Genomic DNA, 24,798 nt, shown 5'->3' with positions numbered 1-24,798 from the left:
AGCTCAAGCACTACCACCCTGGCATCCTGCTGCCTGCATGTGCAGGTGCATCTCTGCAGCAAGGTGCACTGTAGGCAGCTCTCCAGAGCTGAGGTTACTGCACAGCCTGGATCCACGCTGTGTAGCTTAAATGTTTCTAGATCTCACCTGGCCTCTGTACACCATAACCAAGACAGGAGATTTTTGGGGGGCTAGATCTGTCCCATCATTCTGTGTTTGTGGAGCCCCTCCATGAGCAGACTCTCATTTTGGTTTGGATTCTGAAGCTTTGCTGCAAAACAAAGGATACATACTAATACAACATCACCTGCAGAGGAGGGCTACGTACAGCACACAGAGACAGCTGTTTGAAAGCTTCATTGTCCGCAAAAAGAACAGAGAAATGCATTTGAGATCACAACAATCAAAATTGTGGTTCTATTTACATGCATTTTCATATGACAGTATTTTCAAAGGAAAGGTATTATACAGAAAAAGTAGGTAGACTTATGACTAGCTTTAGATTTTTCCAAACTTAAATATTATACAATGACTTGAACAAAATAATTTCTGCTCTAATACCAGTTTCTGCTCTAATACCGGTACGATGCTCACTTAGAGAGAAGGAAGGGAGACCTGTTGCATTGCAGTCACAATCACTTTTGATGTGGGATTTTGTTAACCTGTGAGTATGGCGAGAAAGAGAGAGATGGGCAATTGGCTCCAGACATGATAGATAGGGTGGGGATACACAGGAGTCATCCTCTCCTTCTGGATGGACGGAGAGGTGAGAGCTGCCGGGTGGGGAGCCCCAGTCATGCTGGGGGCAGTCGGGGTGGATGAAGGGTCACAGCTGCCAAGTAGCTCTTGTCAAATGGGATATTGCCCCCAGGCAGCAGGGTCAGCTCTGTGAGGACAATCTGCATCTGAAAATGCTGTGGTCACTGGAGGGCCCTTCTTGGGCAGCTTTTTTCAGTGCTCGAGTGCTCCTACTCCATAGGCTCTTCTGCCCTCTGCACAGATGCGTTTCATTTTAGATAGTGCCCTGCCTCTTCGAAAACCAGCTCTGCCTGTCAGAGCTCTCCTTTCCCTGGCTAGCACGCAGATGTCCATCACTGAAGTATGGAAGATCTTTCCAAAACCGTTGTGATGAAAATACCTGGGTGCTACAGGAGCTCTTCCCGCTCCACCTGATTCTTTGCAAAACCTTACAAAATCTTCAGTGTTTTTGATGTGTTCATGTGTTCTGCAGGTTTCACCTCATGGTGTTTACTGAGGCCTGACTCCCCTTTCTCTCCAACAAGTTAGGGTCTAGGATCAGCCCATGGAAGCCTGTCGAGTTGTGCAGCAGGTGGAAGGAGGCTCTGAGATGGTCCAGCCAGAGGGACCCAGCAGCCACCTGGAGGGTCCAGCTCCTGGCAGCCAGCCAACCAACCAGCTGACACTTAACAGGCACTTTTGGACTCACCGCCCCAGCTGAGGGACCCCTCAGAGATGCTGGCAGAGCTGCAGCAGAGCTGTAGGACACCAGTCATCATCCCTGGAGACTGGGGACCTGAACCTGCTGCCCTGGCTACAGTGGCAGCGGCTACTCTCTGCCCTCACCTGACCCTGGCAGGCCCCGGTCCCCTGAAGCACAGAGCGGGGCATGCTGCCGGAGCTGCTTGCTAGAGTGCAGAAACACCTGGTGTGTCCTGGGCCGGCTGGTCTCATACCCGTGCCCAGGGGCAGCAGGGGATCCCCGGCCCTTCAAGCGCCTGCGCCGGGCACTGTGCCAAGCCACACCGGCAGCGTGGCTCTAACCACCCCGACAGCCCCAGCAGCATCCGCCCCTACCCAGACCAGTGGGAGCAAGGCAGGCTCCAGCCCCCCTCAGTGTCTGGGCACTGAACGGGACGGCAATGGGAACAAGATGGCACAGCTGAGGGGCCAGAGTATCCTCGTCCCCACAGCTGCAGGACAGTGGCGCTGACTTCTGCCTTGTCCCCCATTTAGGCTTTTATACGCAGTGATCGGTGCTCGATGCACACAGGTGAACAGCGGTATCTAAAGCTAGCAAAGCACTGCTTGTTATCTGTGCTCATGAATGGTATTGAGCCTTTGTGAGAAATACCAATAAACTGAGCTAACATTTAGTGGCAGAGCCTGTCTTCAGCTTATCCCGATGTAAAAACCAGTATACATTGATGGGGAGCAATGGAAATGTTGGCAGAGGCAAGCTGATCACATTCCAGATCATAATAGTCACATTTGGCAAAGGCATCTTTTTTTTTTTTCTTTATTTTGTTTGGGGTTATTTTGTTCCTTTAAAAATTTTCTTTATTGTTTTTCTCAGCCACTTTATATTATGTGTTTTGTGTTCCAAGCTCCTCGCTGACACTTGCATGTAAAAGCTTCAGGACAAATTCTGCTTCAGAGCTGTTAGATGTCTGCAATAGCCGGGTTGAAATCAATGCATTTACTCTGCACACACATGTCTCCAGAACATGGCCCTTTATTTCACAATGTCTCTCTCACCTGTACAGAAGGAAACATTGGGTATTTCTTGGTACCTCACACTAAATTCATCAGATCTCATCCCAACAGATGGACTCAATGTATCAGAGACACTGGGCCAATTAGCAGATTAAAGGTTTCTGTATCTAATACATCTGTGCTATACTGATGCTGTTTTTAAACAGAGAAAATGGGAAATAATTCAAAATATCTTTACTTCTCTTAGCCATGACCTAGAGGCCTAAGTCCCATCTTCCGATTATTTTAAATTTTCTCTTTTTTGCAACATAGTCCATGATCCAGCAGAGCACTTAGGAACATGCTTTATTTTCAGATTCTGAATAACTGCTGTGAAATTGTACCTTTGGGTGTGTAAGTGCCCTTTTGAATCAAGACCAGAGTCTTTAACTCCCAAATGAATACACAGTTTCCAGCATCAGAAGTGAGTTGGCAAATTCAGTTAATAAGGAGGAATTTTATCTTTCAAAGGGTTTTGTGATATTCCATGCAAAGTACTGAAGCAACAATGACTTGACCACTTATTTTGTGGCTGTGCACAGTAAACCTCTGTGCCCAAGGGATAGATTACTGCTGTACCGTACTAGAAAACCCCAAATTTTCACCAGTGAGATTCAACGCACAAAACTGCATCCTTCCCTTCCTGTGAAACCTGAAGAGGTCTGCTCCAAGACAGGTAAAGTTTTATGAACGCTCTGACTTTGGGCTGTGACCAACTCTAGTGCTGATGACAGAAAAACAAATAAATAGATTTGATGTCCCTATGGTGAAGAAAGTCTCTTCTTGCCCTACGGGCACTGTGGTGGCACAGAAGACAACTTCCCAAAGACAATGTTGTACTTCCCCTGTCTCTCAGCTGAGGCTACTGACGCATTTGTAGCAGAAAACACCATTGATGTTCCCGTCTGCTAGGTAGCTGCCGTGCTCTTCTCACGGGTAGCTGCGCTTCAGTGGAGCATAAAAGCATCTCTGTCCTTCCTCAGCGCAACGTGCAAGGCTTCACGTAAGATGCTTTGAGATCCTCAGCTGGCAGGTGGCAGGAACGATTAGTCCGATTATCTGCTGTAGCGCCCTGACTGCCCCAAAATGACCCGCATGCTCCCCGTATCAAATGGCAATGAGCGTTAGAAGGTGCATTACAAATAGATGAGTGTTCCAGGGTCTCTCAGGAGGAGGGTTGGGGGTGACTGGTGTAATCATTAAATGAAAGAACAAGACAACCATAAGCAGACATACACATATAATATGTACAGTGGCCATAGATGCATTTGCACCATGAAGGAAATCATCAAATTTTAGACTGCAGAAAATGATCAAATTCTAGAATTTTTTAGTGCCAGGTGTCTCTGTCTAACTTGCTAGTAAAAAGAGAAGGAAATGTCCAAATGTGGGTTGAATGAAATGGTGCAGCTGTCAGATGTGGTATTATTTCCTCAGTCTATTTCAGACGAGAAATGAAGAAGTATTCTTATATTTTGCACTACATGCTGCAGACAGAAAATTATCTCAGTAGTGTTTGGTTTGGTTTGTACCTTTTCTCTCGCTCTCTTCAGCTTTTGCAATAGAGCCACCAGTATTAAAATATAGAGCTGAAGTACAGGCATGAATTTAGTAAGCAGAATATCCCAAGCCTCTATGTAGGGATTACATGATTCAGGCTTTCAGAGCAGACTGAGATAAGGCAGTGTAAGGAAAGCCCTGAGCCTACCTAAACACTCTCCATGTGGTTTTCGGTCCATGGTTTGCGTGGATTTTTACAAGTCTGTGGAGTACTGCTAAGATATCCCCAAAAGGTATCTAAAAAAATTAAGCCCACTACCACTAAGCTTCAATTCACCATGGAAGAGGCTGAACCTCTGTAAGAAAACTATTGGGGGGTCCACAAGTTGTTAGAAGTTGAAAACCATTGCTCCAGTTACAAAATCAGACTGCCAGTGAGTCTGCGCAGTAACTCGATTCAAAATACTTACTCCTGAAATTCAATGTATGTAGTGATGTGTGAAAAGGAACTAACACAGGAGGCTGCATGCCAGTAAAAATCAGCTGGCCCATACAGAGTATTAAAGGACTCCCTGATATTCCAGCCACAGGCACCTACAAACACTACATTAGGCTGCATTAATTATTGGTTTACACAAGAGGCAAAGAATGAACTTGGGAAAGACAGGGAGATGAAGATGACAGTATCATCAGCAGCTGTTTTTTCCTTTGCTAATGTTCCCGCTCACTAAAATGAAGATGCTGGCTAGAATTGGGCTTTTGAAAAGACTGAATTATTAGCAATAGTCTGCCAAAAGAAAAGTGTGCCCCCTGCATTCCTATAACAAGGACTGAGCTGCTTGCAATTCAAATAATTTAAAAATAAAATAAATTAAAAAACCAGAGAGCTGTATGTTGTGCAGCTAACCCCTCTGGTGTCATCCTGGGTGGGGAATGCAGAAAGTCTACTCAGCAGTGTGTATGCAGGGCTACCACCCTGGGGATGGAGAAGGGGCCATTTCAGAACATGCACATCACTTGGGTTGATTTGTCTAAGCCTTGTTCAGTGAACATGTCATCTGGGAGGTGCTACAATATTGTGGCTCCGGCAGCATCCACGCTCCTGGGGTCCTTCAGGCCAATGATGAAACTGTTGGTTCTTCTGGCCCCATGAACTAGGGAGACCACTTTGACTTTATCCACTTGATGGCCCCTGGCTACAAGAAATTCAATATCTTCTTCAGGAAACTCACCTGCAGGGATTTTGAAAGAGGAATTTGTAACTGAAACTAGTGTTGCCTTTGACACAAACCTCTATTCTAACCCTTTTGGGATCTGCAGTGTGAAGAAAACTGCCTGCAGCCTCTTCAGAAGGCGTCCCAGCTAGGGAGAGCCAAGCGGTCGAGGAGGACCAGCACTCACTCTCTCAGCTCTCAGCAGCAAAGGCTGTTCAGAGATGGGCAGTGCTCTGTGCGGTGGGGGAAATGACAGGATCTGGCACCTATTGTAGTTATTCTTCTTACAGTACAAGGCAGTCCCTGCTCTTAAGAGCTTAGTTACAAATAATAGTATTAACAGTTATTAGTCAAAATAAGATGTAAGGCAGCTCAAAACAAATGATAGTAAAACAAGTTGCCAAATGACAAACTTTGTGATAAGCCTTCCAATTTCCCCTTCATGTATTTCTTAATCTTCCAGCCATCTACCTTAGGTTCCTTGCTCTTCTGCTTTTATTTTGTTTGTTTGATGTTTTGTAATTTCTGCCTGAATAGAAGTGCCTGAGGATACAAAGCTGGGAATGCAACTGGACAAACTGAGCAGGCACACAGAAATCCCACAGTTATTTAAGCTATACACATTGCAGATGTGTCTTAACATATATCTTGTTGATGCCAAATGTCCAAACCCACAAATTAGGACCTTCTGAAGTTTTGGATTAGGTTCAATTAATTCAGTTTCCAAGTCTGCAGGTCACACTCACCAGACAATTTTAGATTTTCCTCTGAAATGAGAAGGCCTAGAAACTTTGGCTATTTTGTGTGAAACAAGAACCAAATTTCACTTATGTTTCACTCCGGTAAGGTATGGGGCTTTGTGAAAAACAACAGATAGACCAAGACTTGTAATAACAAGGACAAGAGCTGGCAGTACAGTCTCCAGAGTGTCAGCATTGATGCTGCATTTCCAGCACTGTCAAGCTACAAGTCTTGCCATAAGCCTTGTCTTCTCCCCAGCCGGTGGAGTTAAGGGACACGGACTGCAAAGTGGAAGAATATCATTTATGGCAGTGGTAATAAAGTGTAGGAAGATCTGCTAGCATTCAGGACCTGTCTGGGTGAAGTTGTGGTTGCAGTCTTGTTTATTTGGATATCTTCAGTGGCATCAGATTGCCAAAAGGTTTTAAGCACAGGACAAGGCTGCTACCAGGAGGTGAGCTGGGACAGAAGGAGGGTTGGGGAGAAGCACCTGGAAGAGTTTGGACAGGTGGTGTTGGAAGGGCCAGGGAGTATTCCCAAGACAAGAGGGAGAGGGCATGGCTCAGTAAGGGCTCCAAGCTTTGAAGAAGCTAGGTTGCTGCTTCCTGTCTTCCCCAAAACCCTCTGCACCCACTGAGGACCCTAGAACACAGTGAGCTGTGTGCCGGGCTGTCGCACTTCCACAGCAGTGTGCTAAGAAAATCCTGCTCCTTTTCTAAACACGCTAGATTTGTAGGCTGCACCACACCCAGTGTCCATACTCACTGTCAACCTGCAAGATGTTAGACTGAAGCTGTGGGTGAAGTCGACCAAGTGACAAACTTTCACTCAGATTCTTGTTAAATGTTAAAACATTTACCAAAACCTGCAAAAGAATAAAAGATCCTCAATAATAAAAACAAGTAATGAGAATAGGAGTAGCCAACTTCCTGAGCATCCCCCTAATTGGTGGCTCCAACATCTGCAGATGCAGCAGGCAAAGAACATTTTTAACCATTTACCAAACTGCATGAACTAATGCAGGGTTTTGCACATACAAAGAGGCCCTTGAAATACAGCCTGTATATTGTTGGTGGAAAAGTGGTACCTTTTCAGGATTGCATGGGCTTTTTGTCACATAGTTCCTGCTAAATTAGGAGAGTTGTGTGTCTGGAATGTGATGTAACCTCTAAATACTTGTTAGTTACAGCCAAAAGCTCAGAACGTGACTTCTCCAAACAAAGCATTAGGAAGCAATGGTTGGCTTTAGTTCTGCTCTGAATAATGCCTTCCAAAAGGTAAGGAAAATGGGAGCCATTCTTGTTGTGCCTTTCTTTTTAGCAATCCATTGCTGTTGTGCATGCACTCAAGCTATTGGCAAGTACTTCACCTCATTACAAATCATAAATTAGGAGGAGCTGCCCAATTTAGAGCAAGTGCTGAGCAATTCAGTCGGGAATGCACTAAATGGAGCTTTTCATGGGGAAAAGGTCTAAAGGGCTGCCAGTCTCCTGCAATTCTCTGAATACAAAATGCTCCTTTTTTTTCCTAATGATCCTTAAAATAAGCTTTGAACAGGTATTAGAATGACACAAAACCATTATAGATTTTGCCAAGATGCTCTTCCTCTACAATTATGAGCAGTGCCACCAGGAAAGGTGCAAGAGAAGTAAACCGGTAGCTTTTAGAGATCTGAAAAACCAAATATGTGGAAGTGGAGACATTAAAGAATGAACTGGTAATCCTGTGGCCACCAGTTTCAACAGAGCCTGGGACGTAAGGAAGGGAAAGCCTGTACTACAGGAAGGGACCCTACTTAGTGTTGAGCTCAACAGCTGCTCTGAGAGGGGAGGTGCCCAGACACAGCACTGACCTGAATGATGCTGCTCAAGGCTTTGTCCCCATTGTTAGCTCCCAGACATAGGTACGTCCCGCACATCCCCTCGGATGGTCTCACGATGGTGGGCAACAGGAAAGACAGGGGTCGTTTCCGAGGCTGAATGAGATTTTGCTGCAGTTGAAGAAAAGACAGACCAAAAAATTTCAGCAAGCCGACTAAAGCTTTGCTGGTGCTCAAGTTGTGCAGATTAACTTCTTACCCTTTATGCTTCAGCCAACAATTGCACTTGTGTAGTTTTACAAGGCTGACATCCTCACTGCTATGATAATGCTCTCTGGTGTTAACAGGATCTGTCCCATTTCACACCATGGTGCACTTTTACAGAAGGTACACAGAGCCATTCACCCACTTCTGAAGTACCAACCCAGCAAAGTGGGATGGTTTTTCAATACATGGCAAGAAGAAACAACAAGGCAGCAGTGGAAGCCACCAATACTGGTCTGCTATTGTTTCTTTCCACGACCTGAAGATTTTTTTTCTGCTATCTGTTACTTTTAAACCTGCAGAGCAGCAATTCATAAAGAGAGTCCTTAATTCAAGTCCACAGAAAAGGATGGTTGCTTTAAAGTGCATCTGGACTGCAGGGAAAATAGGTAGCTGAGATGTACAGCATCATCTGATAAAACTGCATTATAATGATAACTGATACACATGAAACCTTCTGTTTACTCTGTTTCAGTGGCTCATATAATGAAAAAATAGGAGCTTTCTACAGACTATTGTCTCTCAATTATTAATAAGGCATTAAATAGCCTCCCTGTTGTGGAGATGAGAATAAAATTGAAAAAAATGGTACAGACAACTCAAATAAAGAATTCGTCATGTCATTCATTACCGGCCTGGGAATAGAGTGGTTCATTGTTTTATTTTGCCAGGAGAAGTCCAACATCTGGCTGTTCAGGAGGACTCCAGAGGGTGTTATTATTCCACTGCCAAAGGGATGATTCAAAGAACTGAAAAGAAACATGAAGAAATCTCATAAAAATCCTCCCAGAGATTTCTGTACACCTCGAGGCTTTCAGAGCTCCAATTTTCTGTCCCATCCTGGCTTGATAGACTCTTCGGTAGTTCTTCAGGGCTGGTTAGATGTGAGGAGTGAAAGTCTCCACATACTTAGGAGCAGAAACCATGTGGGCGATGGCAGCTCTGTCCCTCCCTGTGTTTAAGGATTCCCCTCTAGGTTGATGGACCTGTCTCCATGCCCCCATCAGTCCTTAAATTTGGCCATCCAGGGAGCAGATTCAGGCCAATCCAGACATGTTTCACTGTGAGAGGGCTGTGGGATTGCACAGGGCAGAGCAGCACCAGCTCACACATCTCCACCCCATCTTCACCATTTCTTCTGTTGCAGGACTAACTGGGACAGAGCAGCCCAGCTGCTCCAGGTCTGGTCCCATCCTGTCCTGTTGAACCTGTTTTCTTCTCCCTGCTCCCACCCTCTGAGTACATTATGGAAGGAAGAAGTAAATCCTTTACCTTACAACAGCAACAATGAAGTCATCGGGCCCCATGACAAGGACCTGGCTAGCAGCGGGTCCACTCTCCACAGAGAAGTGAGGCATGCGGAGATCAGACGAGAAGGACTGGGAGTCATTAATCAGCTGGCGCAGGGAATTAGCTTCTGATTTACTTCAGCAATGAGGGAGGGAAAGAAGAAAGCAAGCCATGAGCCTAGGAAGCTGAACGTCTCTTGGTCTCTCTGTGGGGGTACATCTACACAGCTACTGGTGGTGTCTCCCTGAGGGGGCTGGCACTGAGGACAGGGAGCTCCTTTGGTTCACCCGATGGAAGGAGACAAGATGGCTCAGTCCACACAGAGAGGCAATGCTGTGGACCTCCCGGGCTCTGTCTACAGTGGTAAACTCACCCCCAATGGACAGGGGCTGGCACCACCCGGCTGAATGCCAGTCCTCCAGGACTGGCAAGTCAGGTCCTGCTCTGGCCACCAACTATGGCTGGACCTGGCTCTGAGGTAGGAGGCTAGGCTGAAACCCCAGGCCTGGCCTCGCCCGCGCTTCTGGGTGTACTGCAAAGGCACCCGAGCCCCACGGTGGGGAAGGGAGAGCCAGAAACTGCATGTGTGGTCATGGTCATGCGGATGGCTGTTTGTCTGGCCTGCTGAGAAGGAATATTTAGAGAGGTGAGAAAGTGGGAGGAACCCTCAAGATCAAGCTGGCTCCAGGAAACCTCTGTGTGAGGATATTCCATGACCCTTCCCCAGAGCCCCATGCTATCAGCTGTGATCCTTGTTGAAGAGTGAGCCCTAGGAGGACACCCAAGGACTGACCTTTCCTCAGTAAAACAGAAGCAGAATAACCTCAGTTTCCCCTGTGCACTGAAAAGAGCAAATCCAGGAATGATATCCAAACCACATATCTTGCAACTGTCACTGTGCCTGTCAGCCTCAGACCTACCTCACCATGTCTTCTGCAGCGTGAGTGACGGACACATCATCAGATGGGTCTCCCAGGTTGCTAGCTAGACTCAGGGCTATTTTTAACGTCTGAATTGAACACACAAAGAAAGAAAGAAAAACATTTAAGTGACCCTGGAAATACAACTTTTGATACTCCAAACAGGAAGAGGTATCTGGTCTCCTGGCATGTTGGCAGAAGCCTATGAAGAAAAATGTCTAAAAGCCTGGTCCTGGGAATACCTCAGTGCAAAGGGCTGCCACACATGAGTACGGGGACCAAAAGGCATCAGTTTGGCATGGGAAACTGTGTGCTGTGGGAGCCAAGCGTATCCAGCAGTGTTTGCACAAGGTGGAACATGCCTGGCAGGAGCTGACCAGCTGGCTCAGCCCAGCTCAGTGGTTCAGCTGCATTGCCAGCTGGCAGACAGGGTCACCAGGATGCCACTTACTTTCTATTTCCATTCCTGAGTGGTTGCCACAGCAGCAGAGATCACACTGAATCCCAGTGGGACAGTGGGTCCTGGGCTTGCCGTTGCCTCTGAATGGCAGCTCCACTGGCGCAGCACTACTGCCGAGCAGAAATGAGCTATTCTGCTCACCAGCTGCTACCCATGTTCCTAGTTGTAAGTCATCCGAAGTGTTTGAACAGAAAGCATTAGTCCCAGCACACTTAAGGGAATGATGGTGTAAAAAGGGGAAGGCATCTGGTTTCTCATACATGCAGAATCCTGCCTAAGCCAGTCCATTAAAAATGGGAAGATGCAATTTCAAAAGACACAGTTTATCCAGCCCTGGTGTTACAGTGCATAGCCAGGGGACAACCACAAGGAGAAATGTGCTCTTCAATCAAGCCGGCTTGGGCCTAGCAGAAATGCACTAGACTTTCAGCTTGCAGGTCATCCATTTTCATTCAAGATTCAAGACAGCACATTACGCTGCAGGTAGATAGCTAGATGTGACTTCTGTTTTGATAAGTGCCACGCATCAACAACTTCTCCTGAAGCATCATCATTTATCTTCTGATGTACAGCGTAGAACATGATTAACTTCTGGAGAAGGTGGCATTTCCATGAAACAGTCTCCTGACTACCATACCATACAGAGGAGGTACGAGAGGCTTGGTGGCCAAGGAAGAGCTCCACTGAAACAAGCAGACCACATCCACCCCACAGGCACAGGTTAAGGACATCTTGGTCATGGCTGTCCCAGGGCTGGACTATCTGGTGCTGACTTAGCACTGAATCTCAGCCATGTGTTCAGCCGTGTGATCCCAAGTAAGATCCCAAGATCAGGGTTACACATCTTCTGAAGTGACTGCCCTTTATCTGGAGGTTGCTGTTCCTCAGCTGGGACATGATAACCAATGGGTGAAACTCTTGGCCTGGTGCAAATGCAGAGCAGATTCATCCAAAGCTTCCTGAAGAGAGCTCAAAAATAATTTAGGTGAGTCAACCTCCTCTGCCTCTGCACAGGCCTAGCAGCATGTAACACCTCCAGCTGTTGCATTTTTGCTGAGAGGCAATAACTTCCAAGCACCCACTGTCCTGTCTGCTACAAGGATGTGGTTACATCCTTGCTTAAAATTCCCAATTCATAAAACCCAGCTGTCGTTCTGTTAAGCATCTAAGAATGTAAGACTCCTTGCAGGGCACGAAACAGAGCACTTGCTTGACTTCCTGGGAAGCTGCAATGTTTTGGTAGGGCTGACAGCCCTAAACACTAGAAAAATCATGATCTAGACCACTGAGATCATGAGGTGGGGTAAAATGTAAGAATTTTGAAAAAATATAGTGTTGGGTCAGTTTTCCTTGTCATTGCCACATACAGGTTTTTGCTTGCAGGATCAGATTGCTACTCTCCTTGCAGTGCCCTAGCAGAGCTCTGGTCTTCTGGTATGGCCAGGGCCACTGGAGCATAAGAGGTGGAGGAAAGAGATGGGACCACCCTCAGCTGCTGTGGGGTCATTCTGAAGAGACGATCATGTACAAGAAATGGGCAAAAGCCACAGTTTGTTATTCTGAAAAAGCTCTGCCTAAGCAAGAAAGAGCTCAGCCGAGCAGGAAGCTCCAGCACCTGCACCCACCTGAGGCAGCAGAACAGCTCAAATTTACACCTTAGCAGTCTATTTGCTCATTCTCCTCTGGGAATTACCTACAAATATTTTTGTACAACCAAGCAATAAATAAATTATTCTCTAGCAGCACAAGAAATTCAGCAAATGTTGAACCTCCTCTCACCTCTGCCATCCAGTGCAAGATATTCCCCCTGGATACTTGACTTGTGATGTTAAAGCCCTCAAGGATGTTCAGTGCTGTGATCAGTGCAGGACCTGCATGTGGAGGTGGGGGACTGAAAACAAGATGACCTGTGAAGGGAAGAAGGGAGGAATGAAGCTGCTTTTGTCAGATACTGTCCAGTTATAACACTTTCCCATAAGCTAGTGTCCTTGAGGACAGTGAAACCTTTCCAGATTTGAGGGGAAATAATGGAAAGCAACATGATTTGAAAAGGATTTCCCAAAACATTCCTGTTGTATCTTTCTGTTTCTCTCTGATGGATGAAGGAAGCCCAAATAGGGATGCTTTTTTTACATCTGAAATTCAGTTCTTTTTGGTTGGCTGGTTGGTTTCTGGACTGCAGTATGGAAAAACAGAGATAAAATGGGTTTGCAACATTACAGCTATATGGACAGTAAACACAGGGATTCCTAGAAAAGAATGACATTTTAGAAACTTTTTGCATAAAGTATGTTTTTCCCCCTTGTAGATCAACTTTGGGAACTGTCTTCTGACGTAGGTGCTAGCCTATGGTCCAGCTTCTATCCAGACATTGCATCAATATGTTATCATGTTGCATCTTTACACTTTAACACTATCAAAATACCATTGGTCACTACCAAGGAAAAAACAGGCCCATTTCGAAGTGCTGAAAACTTCCTGAACTGCCTAGGATGCATCAGTGTCAGCAGGCAATAGCAAGAAACTCCCTGGAGGGCTTTTCTGCAGATGCCTCAGCGCAGCTGTGACTTCAACTCTTGTTAAATACTGTCGCCACCTCTTGCCAGGTGAAGCTAACTTTTAACTGGAGTTGCATGGCAATGGGTCAGGCATTTACCTTGATAGACTGTGTGGATGGGATTCTCCACTGTGACACTGTAATTGCTGAAGTCTTCCTCCACCAAGACTCCTCCATAGTTGTGGACCTGTGTAGGAGAGCAAAGCAGTGCACACTGAGAAAGCTGGGTCAAGGCTTTCTGTGTTCCTCGTGCTCGCCCAGGTGAACACACACCACGCTGTCAAACAAATACCACCGAGATTCCCAAGCCAAGTGCCAGGTTCCTCAGCATACCCTGAAAATCTGTGCTTTCATGGCCTTGGTGGCCTGGCTCACCATTCACCACTGCTGGAAGGCTCTGCAGCTAACCTCCAAAAGCTCACCTACCCCATGGGTGCTTTGTAGATGTTCTGCCTACCTGTGAGGATGGGGACTGACACTGCCTTCTCTCCCCTGGGTGGCAAGCATGAGTATGTTAAAGGTTATGAAGCATTTGAATACTGCCAGGATAAAAGATCTATATGGATCCGGGAGAGAAGGAACATGGGTATAGCAGGTTGTCATCACTAGAAATCTTTAGCATCCAATTCCCAACTTATTTTTAATTATTTCAGGTGATAGTGGGTCTGCTGTACCCTTGGTCTTTCTGTAAGACTCTCCCAGAGGTACAATTTACTGGGCTTGGTAATTTTCATGAACACGGTAAAGATGGGTAATTCCCTCCACTGCAGGTCTTCTGTGGCTGAGTCATGATGGAGATGAGGTAGGACCATCACAACTGCACTCCGCTGATCTTAAGATCTCCTGAAGTACGTAATACTCTCAGTCAGCATACAGGTGCTACTGTGCTCATGGGCCAACTCTTTCTCCACCCAGGAGAAGTGACACAACCTGGTGAGAGGTTCTGCTGGGGTGAGTAGCTGCTATGAGTCCTCTGGATTTCCATTCAAAAATGCGCAAGAACAAATAACCTGTGCATGCTCTGATTTCTAAACTAGCCAGCTAACTTGTCAAGAAAACTCCTTCTCTGGCAGAAATGGATGAATGACTGGAGCAGGAAAGCTAATGCAGGGCATGTTGTGGGGGGGGCAGCATGTCAAACCACCCCAAAGCTGCAAAAAAAGATGTATCCCCTACAGGGGATCGCTGCCTCCTTCCCAAAGCAGTCCCAGAGAACAGGCCAGGCTGAACCCAACGGCTGAGATGAGCAGGCAGGTGCCTGTGCCAGGAGCTGGCTCCCTGGAGCTCAGCCAGTGGAAAGCCTGGGCAAAGCAGTGGGGAGTGGGGCAGGAGGAGCCATGGCACAGAAAGGGGAGAAGCCCTGGCCAGCCACACACTGCAGACACCATCTCAAATTCCCCAGAGAGCACTTTTTTGCACCCGTGCCTTCCTGTCACAGGATGGAAACAAAGGGTAGGGTGTTTTGGAGCTTTACTTGATTTCACCATGTTGATGCCCTCCCTTTGCCGGAACAATAAACACTGTGGGAAGCCAGCACTTTGCTCTGCTCTGCAACCAAAGCTGGAATTGCACACTTGATCCCAGAGCTTGCCAGGGTCTTTGGTGTTGCAACCCTGGGCCTTGCTCCTCCATAGAGAGTTTGTGCGTCCCTGCGGCAGCCCTCAGGTCTGGGGAACGGGGTGATAAAGCAGGGTTTAGCTGCGGAGATGCACCACAAGCTTGGGACTTTTCCTGTTCCTTGTTCTCCACCTCTGCTGTGGTCCAGGTGAACCTTAGGAGATTTCCAAACACAGAGCTCACAAATATCTGACGCTTGAGCTGAATGAACCCCTTCCCAATTACTGACGACATGTTGAAGGTGCATCACTTGAACCAAGATGGTAGGGAAAAATGGTGCCACCAACCACCCTGATTGCAGCTACCCAGGTATAAAAGTTGTTTGTTGTTTTTTTTTTTTACCAGAATAATTACTTTGTTTGTTGATGCTATTTTTTCCAGAGAACCTCTAACAATAGGAGTCAAACTAGGGCAACCCTAAGTGGGACCAAGCCTGTCTGATCTTCTGCTCCCAAGGCTCACAGTTTTATTTTTAAACTATTTTCCTGGAGTCTATATCTTACAGTCCCATTAACAAGAAAAATTTGCTTCTCAACAGCAGGACACCTCTCTTTATGGGGAAAATGGGGTTGCCACTAATATTAACACAGCCCAGAGCGGGGCTTGAAATTAAGATTTTTTTCCTTAGAAAAAACAGTGTGTCCTGGTTATAGAGGAAATGGAGGTTTTGCTTCCGTAGGCTGTGGATGTGACCTGTGCGTCACTTACACCACTGCAGTGACAGGGACAGGAAAGAAAGAGGCTCCATGCATTTGTCCCCATCATTGTGCTGACACTTGGCTATGGCTTATCTCCAGGTTGTCACCTTCAGCAGATGACATGGCAGGTGGCACCCCCAGCCCAGGCTGTGCTGTGTGGTCTGGGGCAGACACAGGGACAGATGTGGCTCACCTCAGAGATTATCTCTTGGGTCAAATTTCCACTGTAGAAAGCTGACACCCCTTCTGCCCCCACCAGCTCCAGGACAGCTGCGAGGTCCAGGCGCCTGACAAACATGCCAGGCAGCAAGGGCTGGCCATCCGGCAGGAAGATCTCCCGAAATTTGTCAGAGTAGTTCAGGTCCTTCAGTTCACTTATGGCTTTGGCTGCGGGCGAGAAGGGGAAGGACATCCAGAAAAGCCAGGGTGCAGGAACGCGCAGGGGACCTGGAGTCACTGTGCACCTGATGGGGATGTTGGAGACTTGCTGCTGCCTCTTGCCCTATTTCAAAACTAGAGGGAGGCTGGATCATGCATCTATTAGAGCTGGGAAGGAAACCCAGAGAAACCCCAGTGCCCTTCCCTGGCTGGCCCTGGGCAGCTGCCCAGTGTGGGCTGCTCTGACCCGTCCCTGACCAGCCCTGGGAAAGGGCTCCAGTTTTGCTGCCGCCATGCTCTCCCTTTGCCTGACCGTGGCTCACGCGTTGCTCAGCTCCCAATACCATCCATCTCCAGGCGCAAAGAGCCTTAATCTCCCATGAATAACCATCTACATCCCCAGCTGCCTTGCACCCAAGCACAGTGGCCAGTGTGCTCCTCCGTGCTGAGCAGCCACCTTTGGCTCCCCATCAGGTACTCACCCAAATCGTGTGTGACATTAAACCCATCGTGGGCAACACCGGCCGCGAGGCCCAGCAGCTCGGACCATGGGAGTCTGCCAAAGGAGAAAGGACAAGGAGAAATGTGCCTTGGAGGGGTGCAGCAGGGCAGGGTGGTGGGAAGCAAGCACAGGGCTCAGCTCTGCAGTCAGGGGACTCCTGAAAGACCAGGCTGTGTGGCCAGCAGTGGCCAAAAGGAGCACTGAGCTTTCAGTGGGTTGTTTCTTTTTAGCAGGATCAACTCAGTGCTCCATGATGTGCACCAGAGAGGAACGTCAGTGCAAAGACAGGGGAGGGGCCATCTCTGGAGCAAAATCTTAAGCCAGGCTCCAGCCCTGAAAAAGTCATTCAGATCCCTCCCTCCCTGTCCCAACAGGGCATCAAGGAGAGCCACACTTCTTAGGGTCCAGCTAAAGAGAGAATGAAAATACACAGACATGCATGAAGATGTCCTGTGCCTATGTCTAAGAGAACATTTATTGTCCGTCTTGTTAGCCAAAATTTTGCTCTGCAGAAAACCTGACCAAGCTGAATTTTTTCTTTTGTTAAATGAAGTACCAAAAAATGAACATATTTGTCAACACAAGCCTCCAAATACACCTTAGCTGATGGTTGTGACTGGTGGCTGAGAACGTCGTCTGATGGCGAGGGCTCGTGTGCTCCCAGCTCCCCCGTAGGGACCCCAGGGCACAGCCTGTGTGGCATGAGGACAGCCTGCCTGTGCCAGCCTCGAGTCTTACCTCCCGTGTAACTCATGCGCTTGGTGCATTCCTTGTATCATGCCTGGTACGCCCACGAGCAGACCTGGCTGTAAAATAGGAAGGACAAAAAGGAATAGTAGTCTCCTTCCCATGAGGTCATGGGACATGGTCCCCAGTTGCAAGTCAAGGAGATGAAAGTCATGTTTACATGGGAAATGTCTGCATGGTCTTTAGGAGAGGGGAAGAGGTCTGTAGCAACACACTAAATTAGGGAGTAAGTTTTTGGAAGGAAAGAGGCAAATTCAATCCTGGTCTCAACCCAGTCTGGTCAGGAGAAATAACTCAGCAGAACGACATGGGATTCTGCTCCTTCCTGGGACTCTTGTTCTCCCAGCTCCCCACTGCCAGAGGGACATGCCTCTACTCCCCAAGCCCTGCAGGCTCCAGCTGTTTTGGGCCTGCCAAAGAAGTATTTTCCCTGGACTCTGCATGTCTGTAGGGGCCGGGATCTCCCATGGTGGGAGAGGCCTCCTGTCGCTTCCCTGGGCATCTCCCCCTCGGCCCGAGAGTTGTGGCAAGAGGAGAGCTGGAGATGTCAGCCAGCTACAGCCCTGGAGGGGTCGGCCATGGGACACTGGTCCTCACCTTGGTGTCCTTCTGCAGGTCCCCCTCCAGTGGGATGCCCAGGGGAGCCACCTCGCGGAAGTCGATCACCCAGCTCCTGTTCTTCCGAATGTCGTGGACCAGCATCACCCCACCCCTGCAGCGAGACAGGGGTCATGGCACAGCACCGGCTGTCCCTGCAACAGCTGCTGCCACGCAGCCAAAATGAAGAGCACGGGTGCCACTGGGGCCAGGCCCAGTCCCGGCATGGCGGGGCCATCGTAGCAGGTCACCAGCCTCAGCAGTGACCCAGGGCTGGCCAGCGGCACAGGGGAATGCTGCTGCCCTTTCCCAGAGAGCAGCTCAGGACAACTGAGCCAGGGTCAGTGCGGGATGCAGGCAGCCCCCATGCTGAGCCTGCAGCAAGGCTGGATCAGTCCCTGCCAGCCTGGCCAGAGGGCCACTGGTTGTGTTCCACTGCCAGGCTGGGAATATCTGGGATTTTCTTTCTAATCTGAGCAGTTTTGCAACAGAACAGGGTTTTTGCTTACAACAGCAATCTGAGGTGCAGCCTGGAGAAGCTATCGGGTGGTGGTCGTTTATGCAACACTCCCGAGACCTCCTGCAGAGCCGAGAGCACCAGGCTTACGTGGATGCCACCCTGGGGATGAGGGCTGGGAGGAGGCCACCCCTCACCGCCATGCCTCCCCTGGCTGCTGCCCAGAGCCTGGCTCGGACCTCAGCCTCCTGTTGCAGCAGGAGCAGAGCTCATGGAGGGAAGCACTCAATCTCTGAAAGCATTGGGACTGAGCCCAGGGTGTTGCAAGCTCTTGGCACACTCGCAGAGGGGCTCGGCAACCTGTAGTCACTTTTTCAACTCTCTTGAGCCTAAGGCTTGGACTTTTCTGGCAGCCACTATGGCAGATGCAGCTTTTCCCTCCCTGGGGGGTCTCTGTCCCTCGCTGTGAACTTGGTGCACAGGAAGGGTCCCTGTCCCTGTGCAGATGTGGACACGTCCACTGCCTGATGTCAGAGACCTGGTACCACGTGCTGGGACTCGGGCTACCATGAAGGCACGTCTCAGCTGGTGGGGAAACCACCTGCCTGAGGACAACTGCAGACGACAGCAGAGGGTGAGTAATCAACACTTACCCGCCAATCCCTGACGTGTGGGGGTTGATGATTCCCGCACAGAGGGCTGAGGCGATGGCCGCATCTACTGAGGAGCCCTGCTTGTTGAGCACTTCTATGCCCAGCGCCGTGCAGCGGGCAGCATCCGTGACCACGGCACCGCGGTGGAAGATCTGCCGGAAAAGGAGAGTGGTTGTGACCAGGGAAGGGTGCTGGGGCTGCCCAGATCTTCACTCAGCTCTGTGGGACCTGAAGCCTGAGGCCAGTGCCAAGGCTGTGGCTGATATGCATTTGCAGGTGCCTCCAAATGCCGGTGGGAGTAACACGTCCCTTGGCACATCCCCGCACCAGGGCAGCTGTGGCGTCTCTGCATGTAGCCATGGCCATCAGCTTAGCTGCTTTCAACACTAGACATGCTAAGCTGGTGGGCCACGTCTCACCCTGTCCTCCACAACCCCAGAGCAGGGTTGGACTAATCCTCAAGAGCAATGGGCGACAGCATGCTGTCACTGCACTGCAGCAATGCGGTCACTGGAAACAGGAATATCGCTGCAAAGAATGCAGCATCCCTCCCAGTACCACAGCTTGTTCTCATCCTTCCCTAGTGCCAGTGGCAGTGATAATGCAATCACAAGAAGTTTTAAAAAGTTCATTTTAACCCTGTAGTACAAATTGCAGCATCTCAGCATGAGCCAGAGTGGCCTTGGAAAGTGCAAAGATGGAAGGGCCACGGCAGGCCGGTGGGCAGGACTGGCCCTTCCAGCAGTGCCACGAAAGGGGCTGCGTTGCACAGCCTCCCTCTGGCACTGCACTCCAGTCAGCTGCAGGGCCAAGCCACTCCACTCCCAATGGCTGCGTTTTGCATGCCAGTGACAGAGCAATAAATTAAAAAAAACCAGATCTCTTTCATGTGGACTTGCAGGCAGCTCTGCCCTGCTGGGCAGCATATGGAGAAGATGATGGTGACTACTGGCTGCCCCTTGGCCCTTCTCAGGCTGCAGTACTTGGCAGGAGATGTTCTGCAGGAAAGTATGACCCCATGGCAATGCTGCCTTTGCTCTGCAATTCAGCACTACTCTGTGGGACAGATTAGCAGGAGGCTTAGCTCTGTTTTCAGCTATTTTCCTGCTTGGTCCTGGACAGATCCTTCCAGAGGCAAGCCTGGGCATACAGATCCGTAAAATTCTCTCCAAGTGGAGATGTATGAAAGATGCCTACTGCTTAACTAAGGATTGCTTTCTGAAAGCATTCACATCTGGCTCAAACTACAGCTGCAGACACAGCAGTGGGGCTGCCCGTTTCCCCCCGGCCGCTCCCCCAAACCTGCCAGGCACAGCCACCCATGCCCCAGCCACAGGACAGGTGCCAAGAGCCCAGCTGACCTCTCCAAGCACAACCCCCAGCTGCAGGAAAAAGCTTTTGAGACAATTGGGGGTGGAATCGCAGAGAGAGACTCAGCACCCAGGGTCTCATTGACACTGACCAGGGCCCACCAGCACTTACCCCACTAAACTGCTGGCAAGGAGGAAAGTTAGGGAGCTTCTCCTATTTTTGGAGCCAAAGCCTGACTGCAAAGCTGCTGTTTCATCTTACCTGAGGGTCCCCAAAATAGATCTGCATGATCAGGGCCACCGTGACCCCCGTGGCAAAGGTCAGGCAGGCGGTGATGATGACAGTCAGCCCATCCTGCCGGCAGCTGCAGTCTCCAGAAAAAGGGTCCTTGCTGGTCTCCTGGAGAGGAGACACGTCCTGGCTTCCCATCTCTGACGAGGACGAGGGCAGGCGCTGGAGACGCGCAGACTTCAGGAAGGAGTCTGGGTCTTTATGGGCAGCAGGGAGAAAACAAGTGTTAGTTATTGAGCAACATGGGGCTCTTATTGCAGTGTTTACCCAGTGCTAACACTACACCGTGCCCCTTCCAGCAAGGCTATTACCTTCCCTATTGTTCCCAGCTCTCAAGAGACTTTCTGGCTCAGATGCTGCTTTAGGTCATTTTACTGATCCCTTCCTTTAGCTCTAGTTATTCCAAACGGACTTCCCTGGAGTTAAGAGGCGCAAAAAAACCTGAATTTTGCTCCATTTCAGTCCACTCATCAGTCTTCAGCGACGGGCCCACAGTTACTGCTCCATTTGGAGGGGTTCTTAACAGCACCAACTCGCAAACAGGTCTCTGAAATGCAGCAGGACTGAAGAAGAGGAAATTAAGATACAAAAAAAAAAAAATCCAGCAGCCTTATTTGGAGCTATGCTTGAGCTAAAGCACCAAGGCGAAGCAAAACATGTGGCCTGGGCACAGGAAATACCTCTATGGAAGCACGGCAAAGTGAGGGCAGAGAGAAGCAAACCTGCAAACCAGGGGGCCTTGGGACGTCCACCTGCTCTGATGGCAGGAAAGGCTCTGCTTTAATTTCTTGCTTCCTCCGGCTGATGAGGCCCACTGTGAAATAAAGCCACTTGCTGAACGCCCAGCTCTGAGATGGCAAATGCCATGAGGCAAGGTTTTGCTGGGCATCCGCCAGACAGCAAACAATGCTCAGCAGGATGAAAAAGTCTCTCTTTTGCTCTGAAAGATGCCTTGAATCTCTGCTTGCATCAGCTGCTGCCTTTGCGGCAGGGAGGACGCTGGCTGAGTGTGCCCTGCCTGCGCACAAGTGCTGCTGGGCACATGGAACTGCTGGTGCAGCCGTGGGGACATGCCCGTCCCTGCCAGGCACTGAATGGGACCAAGCGGCTCAGGGCATCATCCAGGGCTCCTGAATGAATTTTTTGGTGGGCTGCCAAGAGCCAGCAGGGGCTGCAGTGCCCGGCGCATCCACGGTGGGAAGAAGAGGAGCACCGAGTGGAAAAGACAAGAAGCTTGTCCCTCCACACAGGGGACATTTCCCAGGTTTGGGGTAAGGGAGAAGGTAATAGCATATGTCCATACATTCTGTATGGTATGTCTAAATATCCTGATGGTTTTAATATTTTGTACCAGCCGTGGAAACTGGTTTGCTGCTAGATGACTGTAAAAGTGAGATTTGGTAAATAATTATTAGAAATCTTATACTAACACTATGACTGAAACAATAGACAAAAGTATAGCCAAGCAATTAACTAGTAGAGGTAGTTACTCATAAGTTTTGCAGTTCTTTGCTCTTATGACTAGATGTTCCTGTACGCTAGATGAGAACAACATTGAAGCTGATCACGTGATTGAAACTGTGCTAAGCTTCAAGATCAAAGAACAAGGACTTCAAGGACAGCCAAGAGAATCTCAAATAGGTCAGTGGTCGTAAAAGCAGCCCTTCAATTCAAATGAATTCTTCATTGCGCATGATCAGATGTAGGCAGTACTATGATAATCAATTACAATAATTTTTATGTATATGTATACTAATCTGATTAATATGTAATTGTTACTCCATATAACCTGTTTGTGCTGAAGCTGTGGCATGCACACTAGGTGGAATTATCCCCCATGCATCCAGCACTGCAATAAAGAATGCTTGCTTTCTAAAACTCCAAAACGAGTCTTAGAGAGTTTCTTCAACTGGCTTTTCAGTATCAAAGGGAGTGAGCAGGAAACTCTGCATCCCCCAACATCCCGCCGTGCCTCTCCATCTGCTCTGGCAGGCAGCATCTCCCTGGGTGCTGCCAGCCCTGTCCTTGCCATGATGCTAAAAAGACCTGCTGGGTGCAGCTCTCCTGGGGCCAGGCAGGGAATTTGTTTTAATTGCAGTGATACTGCAACCAGAAGTAAGCCCCCTGCAGCCAGGGAATCCCCTTAGGGTGAATTTAATCTCATTCATGCTGCAGTGATTTAGGAGCGCGGCTGGGAAAGGCTCAGCGTTCCCAGCCTGCACCTCCGAGTATGCACAGAGCTCCTCACCAGCACATCTGGTCTGAGTGAGCTGGGCCTGCAGTGTGCGGGCAGAGCAGGAGGCCTGGTTGGGGGGGGCTGATGGGCTGGCATGCCTCCAGTGGGGGCCACGACTGGCCTGGCAGGGGATGCCATTGGGGAGGGATGTCACATACAGCCCCTGGCACACCCCAGTGGAGTACCAGCCCCACCAGTGGGGAAACACTGAGGAGTGAGCTGGGGTCCTCTGCACAACCCCCCCAGGACACTGTCTCTCTACTCTGCTCCTGTAGCACTGGTGACAGGCCAGCCCAACACGAGGGGACATGAACATTCAGGGAGCAACCATGGGAAAGGACAGGCCATGGCCCTCCAGGGTGGCCTCTCCCACCCACGCAGAAGTCCCTTTGTTCTCTGCCACAAACATCCCACGTGGCCTTGGGCAAGTCACTTAGTCTATGTGACCACTGGTGCTGCATGGGGACAGCAGGGCTGTGGCTGGTTTGGGGACAGGAGCAGCTGGAAGAGGTTAGTCAGGAGCACAGAGGGCAAGGAGCAGCCTGCGAGGCCAACACACAGGTGCCCGTCCCACCACTGATGTCCACACTTGAAAGAGAAGCCACCAAACCCTACTTGGCTTCCATGGGGGCCGTGAAGGAGAAGTGGCTTCACGGGGGAACCAGTGCTTTGGGGAACCAGGGCCACGCCAGCTCTGGAGCCACTGCAAAGGGGACAGCAGAGACTGGAGCGGCTTGCAGGCTCTGGCAGGCACTGCAATGTGGGACCGTTGAGTCCTTTGGGGGGGTCTGTCCCCAGCACCGACAGCACAACAGGGGCTTGTCCTATTAATGAGATCTCTGAGTGGTAGAAACCAAAGGTCTGGGTTCCCTCCCTGCCGGTCCGGCAGATAACGTGGCACGGAGAAGCACAGCCGGCTTTTGCAACACACATGCAGTGTCGGATGAGCACCAGTTTCCACGCGGCAGGAGAGCAGCAGCTCCTCCAGGCTCCCCACATGCAGGCACCCGGGGAGGCTGAGACCCTGTGCCTGGGAGGGCGCCGGCACAGCCAAAACCGCACCAAACACTGCTCATGATCTGCATGGCGAGATGAGAGGCCTCGTGCTTTCCAAAGAGCTGTTCCGGCAAACCTGCACGCGGTGGCTTCGCCCCAACAGTGTGGGATGGCACAGGACGAGAACGGGCAACGGGAACTTCACCCGGTGGTCACAGCGGGACAGGGCAGAGGACACGGGGCACGTGGGGCCTGCTCAAACAGGGTTTGAGGGTCGATGGGGCAGAGACCTGCCCGCAGGCTACGAAGCAGCCCCGAGGGTGAAGGGCAACATTGCTTGGAGGAACATGACATGGGGGAGAAAAACCGTTTCTCTGAACTACTGAGAAGGAAGCGATCAACTAAAAACAGGCAAAGGGTTTTCACGAGGATCCAGGACCACCCGACTTTATTACAGCCGCGCACCTAGCGGGAGGGATCGCTAGCTCCATGCCAGACCCCCGCTATCTCTGGCGCTCTCCCGTGCCTGCGGCCCCCGCAAGGGAAACGAGGACCTGGGAGCCCGGCGAGCCCCCCCGCTCCCTGCCTGGGGGGCGGGGAGAGGGAGCCCCTCTGCCCGGCCGAGGGCCGGTAGCGCCGGGGAAGGCGGTTTGGAGGGGGAGCGGGGGGCTGCGGTTTGAGGGGACCCCCGGAGCCGGCCTGCTGGCGGCGGCGGGCGGGCTCGGGGCCGCGGGCGGAGCGGGGGCCCGAGGAGGGGGGGGGAGCCGGCCGGGGGTCGGCGGGGGCCGGGGGCACGCGGGTGGGCTCGGCCGCCGCCCCTCACCCGTGTCCTGCTCGCCCAGGAACGCGTCCTCCTCCTTCCGGGAGCGGAGGCCGCCCTCGGCCGCGCTGCCCGCCTCCTCCTCGGGCAGCCGCGGGAAGCTGGTGATGCTCATGTAGTCCACGGGCGAGCCGGCGGCCAGGGCCCGCTGCCGGCCTCCCCCCGCCTCCGCCGGCGCCGGCACCGCCATCGCCGCCGCCGCCGCCGCCGGAAGGGGCCGGGCCGCGCCGCGGCGGC

General features: G+C 50.2%; 1 protein-coding gene across 2 annotated transcripts; it reads right to left on the bottom strand.

The window, feature by feature from the left end:
- Window positions 1-2,455: 2,455 nt before the first annotated feature.
- GGT7 (gamma-glutamyltransferase 7) lies at window positions 2,456-24,782 on the bottom strand. 2 transcript variants are annotated; one of them, XM_052791203.1, is made up of 15 exons: window positions 24,565-24,782; window positions 20,480-20,706; window positions 18,908-19,059; window positions 17,798-17,912; window positions 17,192-17,259; window positions 16,434-16,507; window positions 15,767-15,960; window positions 13,358-13,445; window positions 12,481-12,608; window positions 10,242-10,330; window positions 9,304-9,456; window positions 8,663-8,780; window positions 7,801-7,938; window positions 6,714-6,813; window positions 2,456-5,225 (listed from the first exon to the last, which is right to left on the bottom strand). In XM_052791203.1, exons 1-15 carry the CDS (start codon window positions 24,749-24,751, stop codon window positions 5,062-5,064), a joined length of 1,995 nt encoding a protein of 664 aa, XP_052647163.1. In that variant the 5' UTR covers window positions 24,752-24,782; the 3' UTR covers window positions 2,456-5,061. The 2 variants fall into 2 exon arrangements, with proteins under 2 accessions (XP_052647163.1, XP_052647172.1); XM_052791212.1 differs by lacking the exon at window positions 24,565-24,782 and adding an exon at window positions 20,821-21,061.
- Between the last annotated feature and the right edge of the window lie 16 nt (window positions 24,783-24,798).

Source organism: Harpia harpyja, chromosome 1, assembly GCF_026419915.1.
Source record: "Harpia harpyja isolate bHarHar1 chromosome 1, bHarHar1 primary haplotype, whole genome shotgun sequence".
Classification (NCBI taxonomy): Eukaryota; Metazoa; Chordata; class Aves; order Accipitriformes; family Accipitridae; genus Harpia; species Harpia harpyja.
Note: the sequence above shows the minus strand (reverse complement) of the source record. Positions and strands in the feature narration are given on the sequence as shown.